General features: G+C 50.4%; 1 protein-coding gene across 9 annotated transcripts in view; it reads right to left on the bottom strand.

Moving 5' to 3' along the window:
- NPAS2 (neuronal PAS domain protein 2) overlaps positions 1-17090 on the bottom strand; it is a 133680-nt gene that overhangs the window by 4502 nt on the left and 112088 nt on the right. For 4 of the 9 annotated variants that reach the window (XM_072951310.1, XM_072951309.1, XM_072951314.1 and 1 more), the window contains exons 12-20: positions 14580-14664; positions 13085-13226; positions 12439-12539; positions 10357-10446; positions 6615-6761; positions 5264-5299; positions 2562-2765; positions 740-930; positions 306-398 (exon numbers count right to left, since the gene is read on the bottom strand). In XM_072951310.1, coding sequence (XP_072807411.1) covers positions 306-398; positions 740-930; positions 2562-2765; positions 5264-5299; positions 6615-6761; positions 10357-10446; positions 12439-12539; positions 13085-13226; positions 14580-14664 — 1089 coding nt within the window. The remainder of the gene's footprint in view (positions 1-305; positions 399-739; positions 931-2561; positions 2766-5263; positions 5300-6614; positions 6762-10356; positions 10447-12438; positions 12540-13084; positions 13227-14579; positions 14665-17090) is intronic. The other 5 variants (XM_072951313.1, XM_006203887.3, XM_072951308.1 and 2 more) reach the window with 4 other exon arrangements.

A 17090-nucleotide genomic window follows, 5' to 3' on the forward strand; every position in this document is an offset into this window, starting at 1 on the left:
ACAAGCCTCCACTGACCTGGGATATCGCCAGTGACATCAGAAGATGGTGACAAACTTGGGATGTAACGAATTGCTTCCCTCGGGTCCTGTCCTAAGCATGGGATGCTGACACAGAGCTTTCTCTTCTTACATGAAAAATGGAGAAAGAAAAGCTAAGAGGAGGAGTCCTTTCAAAGGGTGTGGGCACACTCGGACCCTGCCTACAGTGCCAGACTCACAGGTGCACTGATGGTCCAAGCAGGTCCTGCTGCCTGAGACCACTCAGTGTGGCATTCTGCCTCCCCTCCGCCCCCCGGGCCACCTACTTGACTGGCCGTCCAGTCCTGCCGGCCTCTGAGGGCTGCCTCGCGTCACAGGATCCCGGCATCATGGGCTGGATGGGCTGACTCAGCAGTAGCCTTTGAGTGGAGGAAGAGAACATGGGAAACTTGGATCAGTACCACGGCTGCAGACCCGCCGGCCAACGGCAGCCCCCGCCCGGCTGGTTGGGCCCTTTCTGGCTGACCCTAATCCCCACGGGATCTGCCCTGTTCTCAGAGGGCCCTGAATGCACCAGGCCACGTCCTCTGGCCACAGGACCCCGGCCCTCTCCTGCTGCTGCGTTAGCTGAGACCAGCTGCAGACACTTTGGAGTCTAAGGGTCTGAACTCTGCCTCCATCTACAGCAGAGCGGAGAGCCAAGCTGAATGGTGTTAAGACGACGGCTCGGTTATCTGTTCAACGAGGACAGTCTCCAGACCTGAGCTGCCGGTCGTGGCTGAAGTCCGGGCTGGGATGGCACTGGCTGGCGTCCTGGGAGGCGGAAGCAGGCGTGGTCAGGCTCAGAGCTGGCGGGAGTGCGGCGGTGGCGCTGCTGAAGGGCGGCGTCAGGCTGGTCCCCGCGGGGCCGCTTCCCTGCACCATCTGCGAGCTCCTCATTGGCTTCGGACCCTGGGGCAACCATTGGAACAAGAAAGATAAACCTTTGACTCAACTCGGCTGTCCCCTCTTCGGAACCTCTTTCTTTTACCTGTCTTGGCCTTCTCACTAACTTCGGACCCACTGGCTTGTTGACTGAGTTCTTTTGATCTTGTGACTGTCTTTCCCTTTGGATTGTAAGCATCTCAAGGATTCTGTAAATCCCCTGGGGGTAGGGCAGTGCCAGGCAAATGTGCATTGAACAGAACTTCTTTCGTCTTCACAAATTCCACTCCTGACAGGTGGATCTCCCTGCTGTCTCTCTAACTCACCAGGCCTACTCCTGCCTCAGGGCCTTTGCACTCTACATGGAATGCTTTTCCCCCGGTACTATTCTCTCATCTGCCTAGTTCTTTGTTCATTTACTGCCTTTGCCCACTGGAAACTCCAGCCCTCCCCCAACGTCAGAAATCATAAGTGAATGGGCTTATATTTGCTTTTTTTTTTAAAGCCCTTATTTCATCTTTGTTTTTTGGGGGGACGAATATTTATTTTTATTTATTTTATTTTATGTATTATTATTTTTAATGGAGGTACTGGGGATTGAACCCAGGACCTCATGCTAGGCATGCACTCTACCACTGAGCTATACCCTCCCCCTGTATTTGCTTTTGTTTTTTGGGTTTTCCACTCTGTTTCACTGACTCCATTCACTCGATGGCACCACCTCGTTTTAATTCTCAGAGCTTTTATAAACTCTTTCAACACAGAGAGTGTAAATCCTTCCTCAGCTTTTTCTTTTCCAAAATGTTCTTGGCTAGTCTCCTCCAATAATTTTCCTATTGACCTTGAGACCCAAAAGGCTTGCATTTTAAAGTCAAACCCTTAAATCTGGGTGATGACGGGTAAACTCTCTTACATACGAACTTCTCCACATTTTATTGCATGTTATCTGTTACAGCCCCTGCTAGACTAGAAGCTTCTTGGGGCCAAGGACAGTGCTTATCCATCTGTGCTCCCCTGGGGGCTGGGGAATAACAGGAGACCAGTGGATATTACTGAATCTATGATTATGCATGTGAATATAAGGGGCTTGAGGAGAGGCTGCATCTAGACTTTCAGTCTGTGGTTGTCCAGAAGCGGGGTCTCAGGACTTCTCAACTGCATTGGATTCAAGTGCCACTGACGGGCAGATGACCCTGTCAGACCATAGGGTCACTGCTGGCTTGGAGTAAGTGGTAATGGCTATGAGGGAAGGGCTGGACAGGGAATCTGGGGGACCAGGAGGAGCTTGGTGACCCTGGGGAAAGGGACAATGAACAGAAGTGGGTAAGCATGTTCTCATGCTGATAATTGTTAAAACCAGGAGTCAGTGATGGGGACTGAGGACTCAAATGTGGGGACATAATGCTGTGAGCGTGAGTGTCTGGGATGGCCAAGTCCACCTCCAGCTCAGCTCAGGATCAAAGCTGAAGGTTTCAGCTGCATGATACCTTTCAGGTATTTTCACATATAGATAAAAGAAGAAAAGCAATAGAACTTGGGGTTTTGAAGTGACATAAAGAAAGGATCCCCTCCCCTCATCACATCATCTGGCCCTGAGGGGTCTCCAATTCATGAAGACAGGTCTGATGGAGGCGAGGACTGAGTCTGGCGATAAGCACCTTTACCTGGGTTGATATCACACTGGATTCTCTGAGCAAGTGCTGGCTTGTGACCTGGGCAGAGGCTATCTGCCCTGGAAGCTGAGGGCTGGCCGCAAGCTGGGGCTGGGGGCCTGGGCCCGGCCTCTGCTGGAGCTGCCGCTGAGCCTCAGGCCGCTGGGCGCCGCTGAAGCTCAGGGACACAGCTGGCTGCTGCAGAAACATCTGGAAACAGAAGAGGAATGCCTCTAAGGCTAGGATCACGGTGCCTTCCCAGGTCTGTACCTTCTCTTGTACGCCCCGTTCCTCCATAGCAAGAGGTTGGCTTTCTCGCTCTGACCTGCCTAGGAAGGTTCATACACACGACATGGGGACTCTGAGCCCCGGAGATGCTGCCAACACAGGGCAAGGCCCCGAGAGGGGCAGGAGGTTGGAGAGACACTGACCCCACCCTCAAGAAGCTTCTGGTCTGGCGCCTGAGGTCTCATGGTGTGGAAGGTGCTGAGACCCGGACGGTCTGTATGTGCCTTGATGTGCTGGTTCAGCCTGGGCTGACCTGTTTATGGCTCCTAGGGTAATTTGCACTTTTGCAAAAAAATCATTACTCAAACTAAATAACATATATTTTTCTGGTAGGATACAATTTACCTTCTGATTAGAGTTCAAATAAATGCAACCTTTATTTATGACAGTCAGTAAAACCTAGCTGAAATTAGACACATTTTAGTTCAGATTCCAGCCTCACCACATCCTCGTGGTGTGACCTCGGGCAATCATCATAACTTCTCAAAGCCGTAGTGTCCTCACTAATAAAACAGTGACATTAGCAGCCATACCTTATCAAGGATTAAATGGGGCTCATGCTGAGGTATAACACTAAGTGCTCAATACATGTTAGGTAGTAACAATAATGCTTAAAATGAAAAAAGGGAGATTTTTGCTCTCTGGCCTCTTTGGGCATATAAAAACTATCTGAAAAATGAATGAATGAATGAATGTATAAATACATGAGTGAATAAACACATAAATGAAGCTTTTGCTCAACGAAGGGAAACTTTCTGCTCGTGGTATGTCAGACACTGCTTGGTCTGCTACTCTGTCCCATGGATGTATGCTCTCTGAGGGTAGAAACCCGTCCTGTTTATCTCTGCATCTTCACAGTGCCTAACCAAGTGCCTTGTACATAACGGGTGTCTGCCAGATGGGTGGATGGATGGATGGAAGGATGGGTGGATGGGATGGATGGGATGGATGGGTGGGTGGACAGATGGGTGGATAGACAGATAGAGGGAAGGGTGGAAGTATGGGTGGGTAGGTGGGTGGGTGAATGGATGGAGAGAAGGATGGATGAAAGAACTAATCAATGGCGTTTGCCATTGCCAGAGGTGTCATTCTAGGTATTTCTCTGAGTTACCAGCAGAGGGCGTGGATGCTTGCAAAAATAAATGAAGAGGCAGCCTCCCACAGACTGCAGGGTGTGACAGCTTTATGACTGCATCTGGGTGCAAACACAACACCCTGAGAACCTCTTTCTTATAACCCAATATTTTTTGGGAAAAAAATATACACAGCAAGCATCTCAGGCACACATAGTCTCAGTGAAAGCTCCCAGTCAGTCGGTCAATGGAGCAGGTCGGAAAGGCTATACTCAAGTGGGGATAAAGGACTTTGGGGGCAGGGGATGTGCTGTCTTGCACGTCCACGTCTCTGCTTTGGCGACAGTAACGCAGAATTGTAGGGCTTAAGAAGATGATTTAACAGGGCTCTGGGATCAGTTTTCTAGAAAGCATGAGAAAAATAGTTCACTAATTCAAGTGGAAAAAGTGCCTGTGAGGGGGGAGGGTGTAGCTCAGCGGTAGAGCACATGCTTAGCATGCACGAGGTCCTGGGATCAATCCCCAGTACCTCCTCTAAAAATAAATGAGCCTAATTACTGCCCCTCCGCCAAAATAAAATAATTTTAAAAAAGGTTTTTTAAGAGTTTAAAAAAAAAAAGAAAAAGTCATCAGAGAAAACAATACTTCTTAATTTTCCAGAACCAACAACTCTATACTCATGCGTGGTTTTTCATGATTCTTATACGCTCAGCTTCACACATGCTTGTTATTACAGAGCATTTCAGAAGCACACAAAACAGACATTGTATAATCTGTGAAACCTGCATAGGCTTCAGCAATTACTCACATTTCAGTCTTCTCATTTAATCTATCTCCCCCACTTTTGGGGGGCTGAGTGGAGTAATTTTTACTTGCTTATTCTTCATGCTTGAATCACAAATATTTTTTCAAACATCACATTTGGCCTAATCATTTTACACTTGATCTTAGCCAGAAGGCCGAGAAGCGATGGCCTAATCATTTTAGAACGTATTTCTTTCAATCCTTAAACTTGCAAAAACGGACGAAGAAAGACTCCCTGAAGGATCATTCTCCAATTTGGCTATCTGTGGATCTCCACGTTCTTTGGGAAATTCCACTGCAAAGATAAGGTCACAGGGATGAAAACAGGGGAGGACTGCACTGGAGGCCTCGTTCCCATGCCGTCCCTTACAAAACTCAGGCACTAGACTTGGGGGTTAACAAAATGCACTGTCATGAGAGAGAATTAATAACCCTTCATGCCAAAGAGTGAAAGAGATAGCCTCATGTCCCTGTTATTTTAATTCTGCTTTAATGTTGAAAATAGAGAAGACCGGGCTCTGAGGAGGATGTTCAGCCGCCTACCTTGCTTTTAGCAGTTTCTGGCTCAATTCCCCCTTCCTGTTGGTATAAAAATCCCATTCAAGTAATTGGAGTCAGGAGTTCCCCCCACCGGACCCTGGATCAGTGAGAAAATATTACCGCCGGGAAAGAATAAGTAACAAGGGACTGCCACCTTGATGACTCCAGGTCTTTTCACATAAACGCTGCCCTCTTCTTCCTCGGCAATTTGGGGGTGTTGCTAAGGATAAGGGGGGGCGCAGGCTGTGGGCGTGGCTGGGACAGTCCCAGCGGCACCGTGCAGGTGCACCTGTGAGGCTGGCGGGAGGTGTGGTGGCCTGGCTGGGCTCGTCCACCTTAAGGGAGGGGAGGGACCCCACTAAGAGGGCTCTGCAGGGCGTGAGCGTCTGGAAAGCCCACCAGGAGCACCTGTGGGGGCCTAGGGAGGCTGGAGGGCCGGCTCCAGGGAGCCCAACACCCCCACACCATCTTTGTTCAGGGCTCAGGGCTGCGCGTCTCCCCTGTAGGGGACTGGAATGTTAACCACTCTCAGGGTGCACGCCAAGGTTGGCTACATTTACCGTCAAAGACTGGGTCAAAAAAACACCCTTTGGAAGAAAAATTGTCCTGGACTGATTGAAGCAAAACTTGGTAAAAATAATTTATCCTTGAAAGATAGATATATAAATATTTTATATAATATATAAAGTCCTCCAAAAAGAATCTCTTGGAAGGATTCAAAGAAGTGACATCTGGGGGTGGGGGTCACGTTAAAACCTGCTGCTGTCCGCACGCAGAGTGCTGAAATGGGTATGTCGCAGAGGGTGGGGGGGTGGCCTGGAGGTGCCAGGGTGCTGACCTCCAGCCCCAGCTCCTCCGCCACCCCCGTGGGGTTCAGGGTGCACATATCATTTCCCACATCTCCCTCCTCCCTCCACGCATGCTTTGGAGGAGAGGAAAGAGCAGAGCTGCTTCCCTCTCGCTGTCAGCATCCTGGGCTAGGTGCTCAGGTGCCAGGGAGTTTATAACCCCATAGGAGGGAGGCTGGGGTCAGTGCAGGGCGACCAGACACATGAATGAAGGAGCAGGTGATACAGGAAACATGTGCCCAACAAAGTGAGGGGTGAGGGAAGAGGATGTCATGCGAATTTCACATTTGGCCTGGAGCTGCGGATGGGGGAGGTGGGATTCACTCCTCGCACTTCATTGGTGGAGGTTTCGACATGTTTAGTACGCAGGGCTCAGTAAGGCAGCACAGAGAGACTCTGGAGGAAGTCCTGCCTGCCCTGAAAGGATGGATGAGGACACATCAGAGAAAGAGAGAGTGGCGGGGAGGACAGAGCCCAGGGGCCACTGGCCCGGGAGGGGGCATCACCTGGACGTTGGAGTCCTGGACCAGGCAGAGCTGCTCCTGGATCTTGTGGAGTTCTTCCTGCTGCCACCGGATGTTGGCTTGCAGGATCCGCGTCCGCTGCTCCAGCTGGTCTTTGATGGTCTGGAACATGCTGAGCTGTGCTGAAAACTTGAAGGTGGGGGGGGGGTCAAAAAACATAAGCAGGTGAGAGAGTTATTTCAGCCTTGCAGACAGATGTTGCTGCTGTTCTGAGCCGCCCTGCCCGCTTTCATTTCCGGTCCCTTACCCACCCTTTTCAGCATCCATAATGAGTGACCCACTGCTGGGAGCTTGCCAGGGAGCAGGGGCTCTGGATGAGGTCTGGGTGTCCCTGGGGTCCCCGTGTGAGCTTTACTCAGGCCCACGGGAATTTGCAGGTCTAATTAATTGCACTGTAGTCTGGGAAGGCCACAGAATTGGGGCATGATTTTGTAAGCAGTGCAGTGCTTACCAACTGATATTCCAAATTTGGTTAGACGTAGACGGACACATGGCTTTGGAGAGGAATATCAAAAGCAGGGTATCAGAGAGCCCCCCTCCCTTTTTTTCCCTCTCATCTAGGGCATGACAATTTGCATGTGACAGCTTCACACGGGATTTTGGATGCTATCATTATCCTAAATCTGCTCCTGGCAAGCAGGGCTCTTCTGGAACAATTCACAAACAAGCTTAAATTGAATGTATTCTAAACCCTCCTGGGACCGCAGAAGCCTTATCAACCGTCCTACACTCTCCCCCAGGCGCATTTGCGGCTATGGACTTGGAAATCTGTACAAAAAAGAACTAAGAAGACCAGCACTCGGCTAACACTTGCCCCAAGGGTAACGCTGGTGGAGGTGACCTGCAGGAGGGGCACCGATATCTGTTGTGCACCGGAGCACACGTGTTCCTTCCTTCCACCATGTAACGCCTTCCTTGGATGCAGGGTGGAGGCTGGCTTTAGGACAGTCTCCCAGGTGATCTCTGCCCTGGGTCACCTGTCTCACTCGACAAGGGACTTTTCTGGCAGGAAACGTGTGGCGAGTGGGGAGCATGAGAGGGGAGGTAAGGCTGGCACTCCCGCTCTGGGCAATTTGGGGGACTCCCATTTATTGAGGAAAAGGAGTTTGCTGGACTGGGATTTTTGCTCTTTTCTCCTCCCCCTCATCCTCCTCCTTCTCTCTCTCTCTCTCTCTTTTTTTTTTAAAACAGTGACTTAACCTGCACTCCCTCCCTCTCTATCCCAGCAATCTCCCTAGACTGGTTCCTGCCCCTTGTCTTTTGCAAACACTTCCAGAGACGGTCTCTTTCCTTCTGCCCTGTGACCTCCCATCCGTGGAAATGCAGGGAGACTGGCAGAATTTAGAAAACAAACAGGAAAACTGGAGGATGGAATAGCTGATGGCGTTTTTGGAGCAGCAAAAGCAGCAGCAGTACCAGTGAGAACCGCAGGGGCAGACGCAGCCGCCTGTGGGGACCCGCCACACTGGGCCGTCACCACCCCAGGCCCACAGAGGCGGGACGTGCGACTCAGGCAGGCTGTGACTCGCTCCCGGTCCATGGCTGGGTGGTGGTGGGGCCGCAACACGAACCAAGTGTCTCAGGAGGTGGGTGAGGCCAAGAGGTTTGTGAGCAGCACCTCCCCGCCCCTCCAAATTCCACCCCGATCAGAGCGGCTTTGACATCAGACTTCATTTAAAAGTTCTGCTGCTGAACACGAGCCTATTAGAAATACCTGCGCTATACCAGTTCGCATCACAGAGGTCTCAGTCAGGATCTCCCGAATCAAAGCACTCAGCTGGGATTTTGAAAGAGAATTTGATTGAGAGAAAATAGCTCTATCAGGTATTAAATTACAATAACAGAACCCAGAAGTCTCTGTGGCGGGTTCTACAAAGTCAGGAAATGTTCAAGCTACGACGTCCACTTCCAGGACAGGATGCGCTGGGCTGCCCACTGGCTCCTGAGGGGGAACAGCGAGGGGGCTGGGCGGTCAGCAAGGGGCCAGCGTCGCGCTTCGTAAGTGTTAGTGACTTCCAGTATTGTTCTGGTTTTCTCAAAGCATTCCAGGTCCCCCACATTTGGTCTCTGTATTCTTGATCAAGGCCTTTTTGATGAAGAGTTTTACCTCAACACACCAGGAAGCAGAACCACCAGGTATACCCCAGATGTCAGATTTTATTTTTTTCCCCCTTTCTTTGGCAGGATGCTACAGGAATAACCTCGGTGAGGGGAAAGAGAGAAAACTATAGATTCTCTTTGTTTCACAGGAGTAGGTATGAAACAAACTGATTTGAAAGGCCAGCGTTACACAAGAAGGTCTTAAAGAATATGGTTATCAGTAAGTATAGTATGCCTAATGGGCCAAGAACTGTTACTGCTAATTAAAATGAGGTTCAAGAAATGAAAAATCCAAAAGGGCCATAATCACAGCATGACTTAGTATAAAGCAAAGAAATTCTTTACTAGGCAAGACCCGAAAGTTGAAGGAATTCTTAATTCATGTGCCTTGGATTGAAGAAGTTACTCATTTCATGCCAAATGTGCCCTGGAAATTTGGAGAGAAAAAAAATTCTTCTTCTTTTTTTTTTTTCCTAATGTGGGTAAATATAGATTATTTTAATTAATCGACTCTGGATTGATAGCTTTTGTATCCTTACTCAATCCTAACTCTAGCAAGAAGCACGTGCTAGCCTGTGTCTTTCTTATTAATGCGAGGTCGTTGTTAATGGGATGTGTTTTCCGAGTTTTCATCAGAGGCGACAGAATTTGTACCAAGACAGAAGTCCACACTTTGGCAAGAGTGTGGCCAAGGGCACCTGTTGGTGAACTGCCCCTAGCGGCCAGAGAGGGGGCAAAGTTCAATATCCCATAAAGGAACTGATATCAGAGCTCTGGCCAGTCAGCTCAACTGCTCTGTGTGACCACAGACTGGCCGCTATTTCATTCAGCCACTGGCCAGGCCTCGACTTGTCAGAAATTTTTAAAACTCCCTGCTGAAGCACATACCCAGGTCCCTCTTCCCTGCCCCCCACCTCTCCATCTGGCAACCTCCTACCCATTCCTCCAGGCCCAGCTCAGCTGTCACCTCCTCCAGGAAGTCATTCTGGATTTCCATAGGCAGAATATTTTCTTACTGGTTCTATAAAAACACACACCCTGTCAGGGTGGTTTCTCTGCTTATATACCCATCTCTTCCTTGAAACCCGAGTCCAAAAGTGAGGGCACTCTCTCTGCACTCCTCACACTCACTCACTGGCTGACCCAGACAGTAGCTGGCTGAATGTTGTTGAAACGAAGAAAGAATTACTCACCAAAGCCCTGATCTTTACAAAAAAAAGTGGTATTTATAGTACTGGATTCCCAGCTTTTAGACCCTTGCAGGGTCTTTCCGAGACATTAGGCCTAAACCAGACCTTTTCTAAAATATCAGGACTCGTGAGAAATGAGATGAACACAGGAGAATGGCAGAGAGAGGAACAAAGACTGTCAAAAGGACTGAGAAACAGACACCGAGAAGGGAAGTGGGAGGATGTATTCAGGTGGGGACAGCAGAGAGGACAGGTGCAGGGCTGACATCCACAGCTTGATATCCCCTGCCCCTGCATGTGGGGGGAAGCAGTCCCCGTCTGGGGGCCTCGGTCTGGAACCTGCATATCGGCACCAGTGTCCTCCAGGGGACGCCACCATCCCGTCTTGGGGAAGCGCTGCCCCAGATTTCCCTTCCCCCGAGTCCCAGACTCACCTGTGTCATGGGGGCAGGTGGGCTCTGCAAAATGGTCTGAGGCAGGAGCTGCTGTGCCAGGTCACAGGACGAAGGCGCCGGCAGGGGAGCCTGGGGAAGAGACAGGGGCTTTGAGAACAGATGCAGCTTCTGGGCTGGGACAGAGGTCCAGGGCGCTGTCTCTCAGCCGGCTGGTTCTCTGGCTCCCAGGAGGCCCTCTGCCCAGGAGTGGATTGTTCACTCCTGGAAGGTATGGTTCCCTGGAAAAGGTAGCTGGCGCGCTGCTGCCCTGGCCGGGTACAGAGTCAGAGCCAACCGGTGGAGGGTGCGGGGTCCCGGTGGCACTCAGGGTGCAGTGCGCTCTGCGGAGTGGGACAGCTCTGCCCCACCCTCCCCCACCTCCTGTCCTCGGCTCCATTCTTAGCAGATTTGGTGGCTCTTCTCCCAAATCGATAAATTCTTAGCGGTGTTGTCGAGCAGTGAGAATGGGAACTGATAACCAGTGGTGGCTTTGCGAGGTCTTTCTGCTCAGCGCTAACACAGATGGACAGAGGTGCCATGCACGTCTCTGTCCCTGACTCACTCAGCCAGTGACCATCGCTGTGGTTTCCCCAGACTCTGCCTGGGATCTGGCAGAGAGTGTCCTGGAGGCTCGGCTGAGTCCCAGACCTTGTTCCCTGATCACGCAAGTGGGCAGGGGGGTCGAGGATTGGTGGCAGGGGGACCATGTGTAGAAAAGAAATGCAACCCTCGGCTTCACGAGGCTCTTTAGAAGAAAAGCAAAAAGATTCTTCTGAAGTTCTCCCTAAACTGCCCCAGGCCTGAGGGACTACGAAAAGCAGCCTGGGTGAGAAGCTGTCCCCAGGATGACGTCGGGAGCCGATGCCCCGGGAGACCTTGTTTTGAGGGAGAAATCCCGGGGACAGGGTTTGGTTCCCCCAATTTTGTTTCCCTCCACAGCCAGGTCAGAAGACCTGTGTCACCAACAGGAGGAAGGAGTCGGACTGGACAGTCAGCATTGGGAGAATGGCCGTCCGAGCTTACAAGCACGTCTAAAGGTGGCTGGAGTCAGAGAAAGTGGCCTCTGTCAGGTTCTATCGGAACATAAGACGCATTGCCCAAGCTTTTCAGCAGGGTGTGAGTAACTTCTGACGTGACAGCAAGAAGGATGGGGACACTTTCCCTCCCATCTCCCAGATACCAGCGAGGGATGGAGAGGAGGTACTTGGCAACTACCTGGATGTGGCCCCTAAAGTTTTTGGACACGTCTCCCACAGAGAACGAGGTCTGTGTCCTTCTCTCCGGGTGAGCTTGTGACTGCTTTGACCGAGAGGTGTGGCGGAGGTGACCCTGTGGGACTTCCAAGGCAAGGTCATCAAAAGCCATGCAGCTTCTGCCCGCCTCTCCTAGAAAGCTTCCTCTCCAGATGTTTCCTCTTGGAACCCAGTCGTTGTGTGGGAGAAACGAACGGCATGGCGCGGCCACGCCAGTCAACAGAGGGTGTTCTCAGCCAGCCCAGCCCAGGTGCTGGATGAGGAAATGCCAACACACCTGGGACGTGGACCTCGCAGGCAGGAGCCACCCCACCTCCACAGCCCACTGTGCCCTTTCTGAATGTCTGACCTGGAGTCCGTGAACATGAAAAACGGTTGTTGCTTTTCGTGACTGAGTTTGGCGTGGCTTGTTACATGGTGATGGGTAACAAGAGTGCTGTGATCAGGGATTCTGCGGACAGCCGGCGTGTTTCTAAGAGGGCTGGCATGTATCAGGGACACTGCCTGATATTCGCAGAGGGACATTTTTGTTGACATCAAACACTTCGACTGGAGTGAAAGGGGGCCCAAAACACAAGAATTCTAATCATGTACACCCACTGTCTCGAGGGAGTTGGGGGTGACCAAAGGGCTGCAGTTTTGAGCTTTATCTTTAAAACTCCTTCAGATCTTGCATTCTGTGGATATACATCCATTTAATTTTGGAATACAAATTTTCAGATTGGTTGCCAATTAAACTACCTAGCTTCCACCCCAGCTGCCACCCACACCAAGTGCAGTGGGTTCTCTGGGAAGATGCCGCCTGCCGTCCCTGGGGCCTCACACATACCGGCATCGTGGCTGCCTGGCTGAGTCCCGGCACGGGGAGCTCCTGGGCTGATCTTGGCAAAGCCGTGGTGCTGGCCTCTGCCCGCAGCTTGCTCGGATTGGCTGTAAGAGAGGAACCCGTCACCTTCCGGACCCGCACGTCCTTAGCTTTCTTATCCAAAGCGAGGAATAGTAAGAACAGTGTGCATGAAACGAGGGCTTGGCTGGAACCTGATAAAGGAAGCCCAGCAGGGATGGAGGTGGATTCGAGAGCCCCAGACATCCTGCCAGCCTCCAACCTCATCTGGGAACAGGTGAATGACCACAGAGCATCCCCAAGACCCATCACTCGGTTTAACCACCTGCCTGATCGCGCACCTCACCAGAGCCACTAAAACGCGGCCAAGAGATCTGATGGGGCATCATGTGTGTTGTCTGCTTGATGTGGACTTCGTGCGGCAGCGGAGGAACTGGAGGGTGGAGAGGTGGGCAGCAGGGAGCAGTGGGAGAGAAGGCAGATGTGGGGATAGGATGGCAACCTCTGCTTCATAGCCCAGACTGCCCTGCTCATCCTCAGGCACGGCCCCCCACCGTGGGACTTTACATACACCCACCACTGCCTCGCCCGCCGGGTGCCCATCCTCTCCCTCCCGCGGAGTCATACTCACAGGCAGGCTCGGACATGGCCGTGTGGGAGGATTTGTGGGAACTTCTTGAGGACGCGGATGGTGAGTGACTGGTGTTAAGGCCCGAGGTGCCCATGTCAAGGGCACTGAAGTTCTGCTGAGGTTCCAGGCTGGAGCCCTTGTCCTGAAACACACACACACACACATGCACGCAGAGTCCATGTTTCAGCAAGAAAAGCGTGGCAACACTGAATTGTCCTCTAAATATGCAGAAAGCTTTGGAGGGTATGGAGAGAAATCCTGTAACTTCAGAGAGAATTCCAAACACGTTCGGGCGGAACATTTATACAAATATGTAACCTAGCATCTTTGAGAGGCTTGTAGCCTCTGAGTGGAATTGATTACACTTTCTCACCTTGTAGTTTAATTTTTTTAGATTTTCGTAATTGACTTGGCATTTTATTGTTTCCTTAAAACAGGGGTTTAAGACCTGAGACCAGGGGACAGAGACCAGCCTTTCCAAGCAGCTGGGTGGATGCCAGGACCTCACCATCCTTCTGAGTCTAGGTAGGAGCATGGCTCAGGGGAGTAATCATTCAGTTCTTTCTTCTGGAGCTTAAAAAACTGTCAGCTTAGACCCCCAGACACAGAAATGCAAAGTACACCCTGCCACTGATGCCATGGAGGGTGTGCGAGGGGCAGTGTGCCTGTGGGATGCTCGTCCAGAGGCAGAGCAACAGGGCTTAGGCGAAGGGGAAGACAGGGCACTCAGACAAACCCCACCTCAACGAGACGATGGAATAGCCCCCAGCTTTGGATCTGTGGGGAGATGCCACGTGGACTTCCTACAGGCAGACCTCATGTTTCACCTTACCACACTTCTCGGAGAGTGTAACTTATTTCCTTTTTTACAAACAAGGTTCGCAGCAACCCTGCATTGTCAGATGACGGTTAGCATCTTTTGGCGATAAAGTACTTGTAAATTAAGGCACATGCATTTTTAAAAAACGTAATGCTTTTGCACACTTAACAGACTACAGTATAGTATGAAGATAACTTTTATATGCACCGGAAAACCAAAAAATTCGTGTGACTCGATTTATTGCGATAGGCACTTTGTTGTGGTATTTGCTTTGCTGTGATGATCTGGAGCCGAACCCACAGCATCTCCGAAGTCTGCCTGTACAGCCACGCTCATGAAGCTGGAAAGTCGCCAACCAGGGCTTTGAATCCAGATGCTGTTTCTTGCCCAGCTCTGGGTGTCCCCAGCCTCGGTGGCCCTGGATACGTTACCTACATCCTCTGTGTGCCCTGTGCCTCATCTGAAGAAGGACCATGATACTGCCCGTCTCACAAGGATGTCCCGAGGGGTAATTAAGCGGGTGCCCAAAAATCACATTGAATGGTTCAGGGAACAGAGAGAGCGCTCAGTAAAGAGGATCTGCTGTTATTTGTATTATTATCTTTATGATCACCACTCATGGAAGAGTCTTCTTGGCCAAACTTTGCCCTTATCCTCTGATGGGGATCAGAATACCTTGAGGGCTGAAGGGTGGACGGCCTCCAGCGGCGGGTCCTCCAGGGCCAGCTCCTGTCTCCTCTCCACCCGGACCTCCGCGTAACTGATCAGGAGACCAAGAGAGCACTGCTGGAGGTGGCGTTCCTGGACCACAACAGCCAAGGGGGCTTGTGTGATATGTTGAGGGTCCCTTCGTAAGACCCCTCCCAGAACAGCCACCGCCAAGAAAATTAACCCTGTTACTTGTTTAAGGATGGAGTTTCTCTCTGTGCCTGAATTCCACTGGAATGACACCTAATGGGATATTCAGAATATTTTCCCTGCCAGGATGTTTGGACTCCCTTTTCCTTTACTTATGTCTACCCACTCCCCACCCTGAAGCCTCCAAACATAACTGTCTTTATTTATTTACTTATTTAGGGGGCGGGTAATTAGGTTAATTTATTTATTTTTTAGTGGAGGGACTGGGGATTGAACCCAGGGCCTCGTGCATGCTAAGCACGCGCTCTACCACTGAGCTGTACCCTCCCCCGCAAACATAACTGTCTTTAAAAACATATTTTCGTCTATCAGATGAGCCTTAGCCTTCAAGTAATTCGAAACTTTTCTTAAAATGGACTCAGTGGACTGAGCGCACGGGGAAGTGACACAAAACGGTCTTAGTAATTCCAGACTACGACTACAGGCACAAAACTTCAGGAAGTTGTCTCTCGACCACACCTAGAACTAGCCAGACCCAGACTGCCGATGAGCCCGTGGACGCACTTTTTGAAGAGCATGTGTAAGTCATTCCACGTGGTCACAGCCGAGGGACCCAGCCCCGGCTGTTGCTCACGTGTGGAGATGCAGGATGCGTGAGGGCCCTTGGGCATGGGTGGCGGCTCTTGGGTCCAGAATGCCTGTTACTTCATTTACTCACTAGGTCATGCCCCACTTCCTCTGAGAATCTCTGTCCTGGGTTTGGGAGGTGGGGGTGGAGTGCCCAGGGGCGGGCTGGCCAGGCTCAGGTCCCTGCGAGTGGGCATGCAGCTCCGCTGTCAGTCCCTGACCAGGAAAGACTAGCATTTCGAATGTCTCCTCTTTCCCCGCTTACTAGAGAAGAGGGCTTGGCTTGTTGACTAAATACATGCATGTGTGAATGGCTCGTACCTGTCCATCTGTCTCCCCGCCCACCCACCTGCCTGCCCATTATCCACCTGTCAGTCATGTATGTCTTATGCACACGCATACAATGCAGCACGACGTGTCTGTGTCTCTCCATCTATCTGTTGTGGACACATAGAAAATGCAGTCATTCTAACTTTCTTTTCCAGCTTTCCTCAAATGTTCTTCTCTAAGCCAGTTCAAAAATGTTTTATTACAACAGCCAAGATGTGGAAGCAACCTAAATACCCATCGACAGATGACTGGATAAAGAAGATGCGGGGTGTGTGTGCGGGTATGTGTATGCGTGTATATATACGTGTGTGTGTATGTATATATATACACACACACATGTATATGAATGCTACTCAGCCATAAAAAAGAACGAAATCATGCCATTTGCAGCAACATGTCTGGACCTGGAGATTATCATACTAACTGAAATAAGACAGAGAAAGAAAGATAACATATGGTATCACTCATATGTGGAATCTAAAAAAATGACACAAATGAACTTATTTACAAACAGAAAGACTCACAGACATAGAAAACAAACTTACGGTTACCAGAGGGGAAAGGGTCAGGCAGAGGGATAAATTAGGAGTTGGGGATTAGCAGATACACACTACTATATATAAAACAGATAAACAACAAGGCCCTGATGTATATAGCACAAGGAACTATATTCAATACCCTGTAATAATCTATAATGAAAAAGAACATGAAAAGTATACATATACTACGTATAACTGAATCATGATGCCGTATACCAGAAATGAACACAACATTGTAAATCAACAATTAGTTAATAATCTCCCCCAAAAAACTGATTTATGTTCTTAAAAATTTTTGTAGTTGGGAAAAAAAACCAAACGAATGACATTTCTCCTTTACTTTGGGAACAGTGACCCTACACTGGCAGCGTCTCTGAAATGTGCAGTGTGCTGCCTCCCTCGGAAGCCCTGCTCACCCACACTGGGCTGGGGGCGCCCCGGGGCCACAGGAACCGCCAGGAACCCTCTCCCACAGGCAGCCTGGCTCTTGGACCAACCCGGTTTCAGTTGCCAGTGGGGGTTTTTAAAGCTTTGGAAAGAAAGGGGACTATGTCTTAGAGTTATTTAGAGGCAACTTTTTAATTTTTTTCTCAAAATAGCAACAAGGGAAGACTGGGGAATGGATGGAGATGGGGGGAGAACATGTAAGTAGGTCACTGAAGCCATAACTTACTAAGTAACATCCGGGCGGCCTGGAAATGCTCAATGAGGCTTTCAGAAGGGAGGACGGGACACTGGGAGGAAGTCTCAGCCCTGGGAGAACAGGGCTGGGTGTGGACCCGGGAGGCAGCTGATCTCTGCGGATCATCCTGTTTACTCCACAGCACAGAAT

This window comes from Vicugna pacos, chromosome 28 (assembly GCF_048564905.1).
Source record: "Vicugna pacos chromosome 28, VicPac4, whole genome shotgun sequence".
Taxonomy (NCBI): domain Eukaryota; kingdom Metazoa; phylum Chordata; class Mammalia; order Artiodactyla; family Camelidae; genus Vicugna; species Vicugna pacos.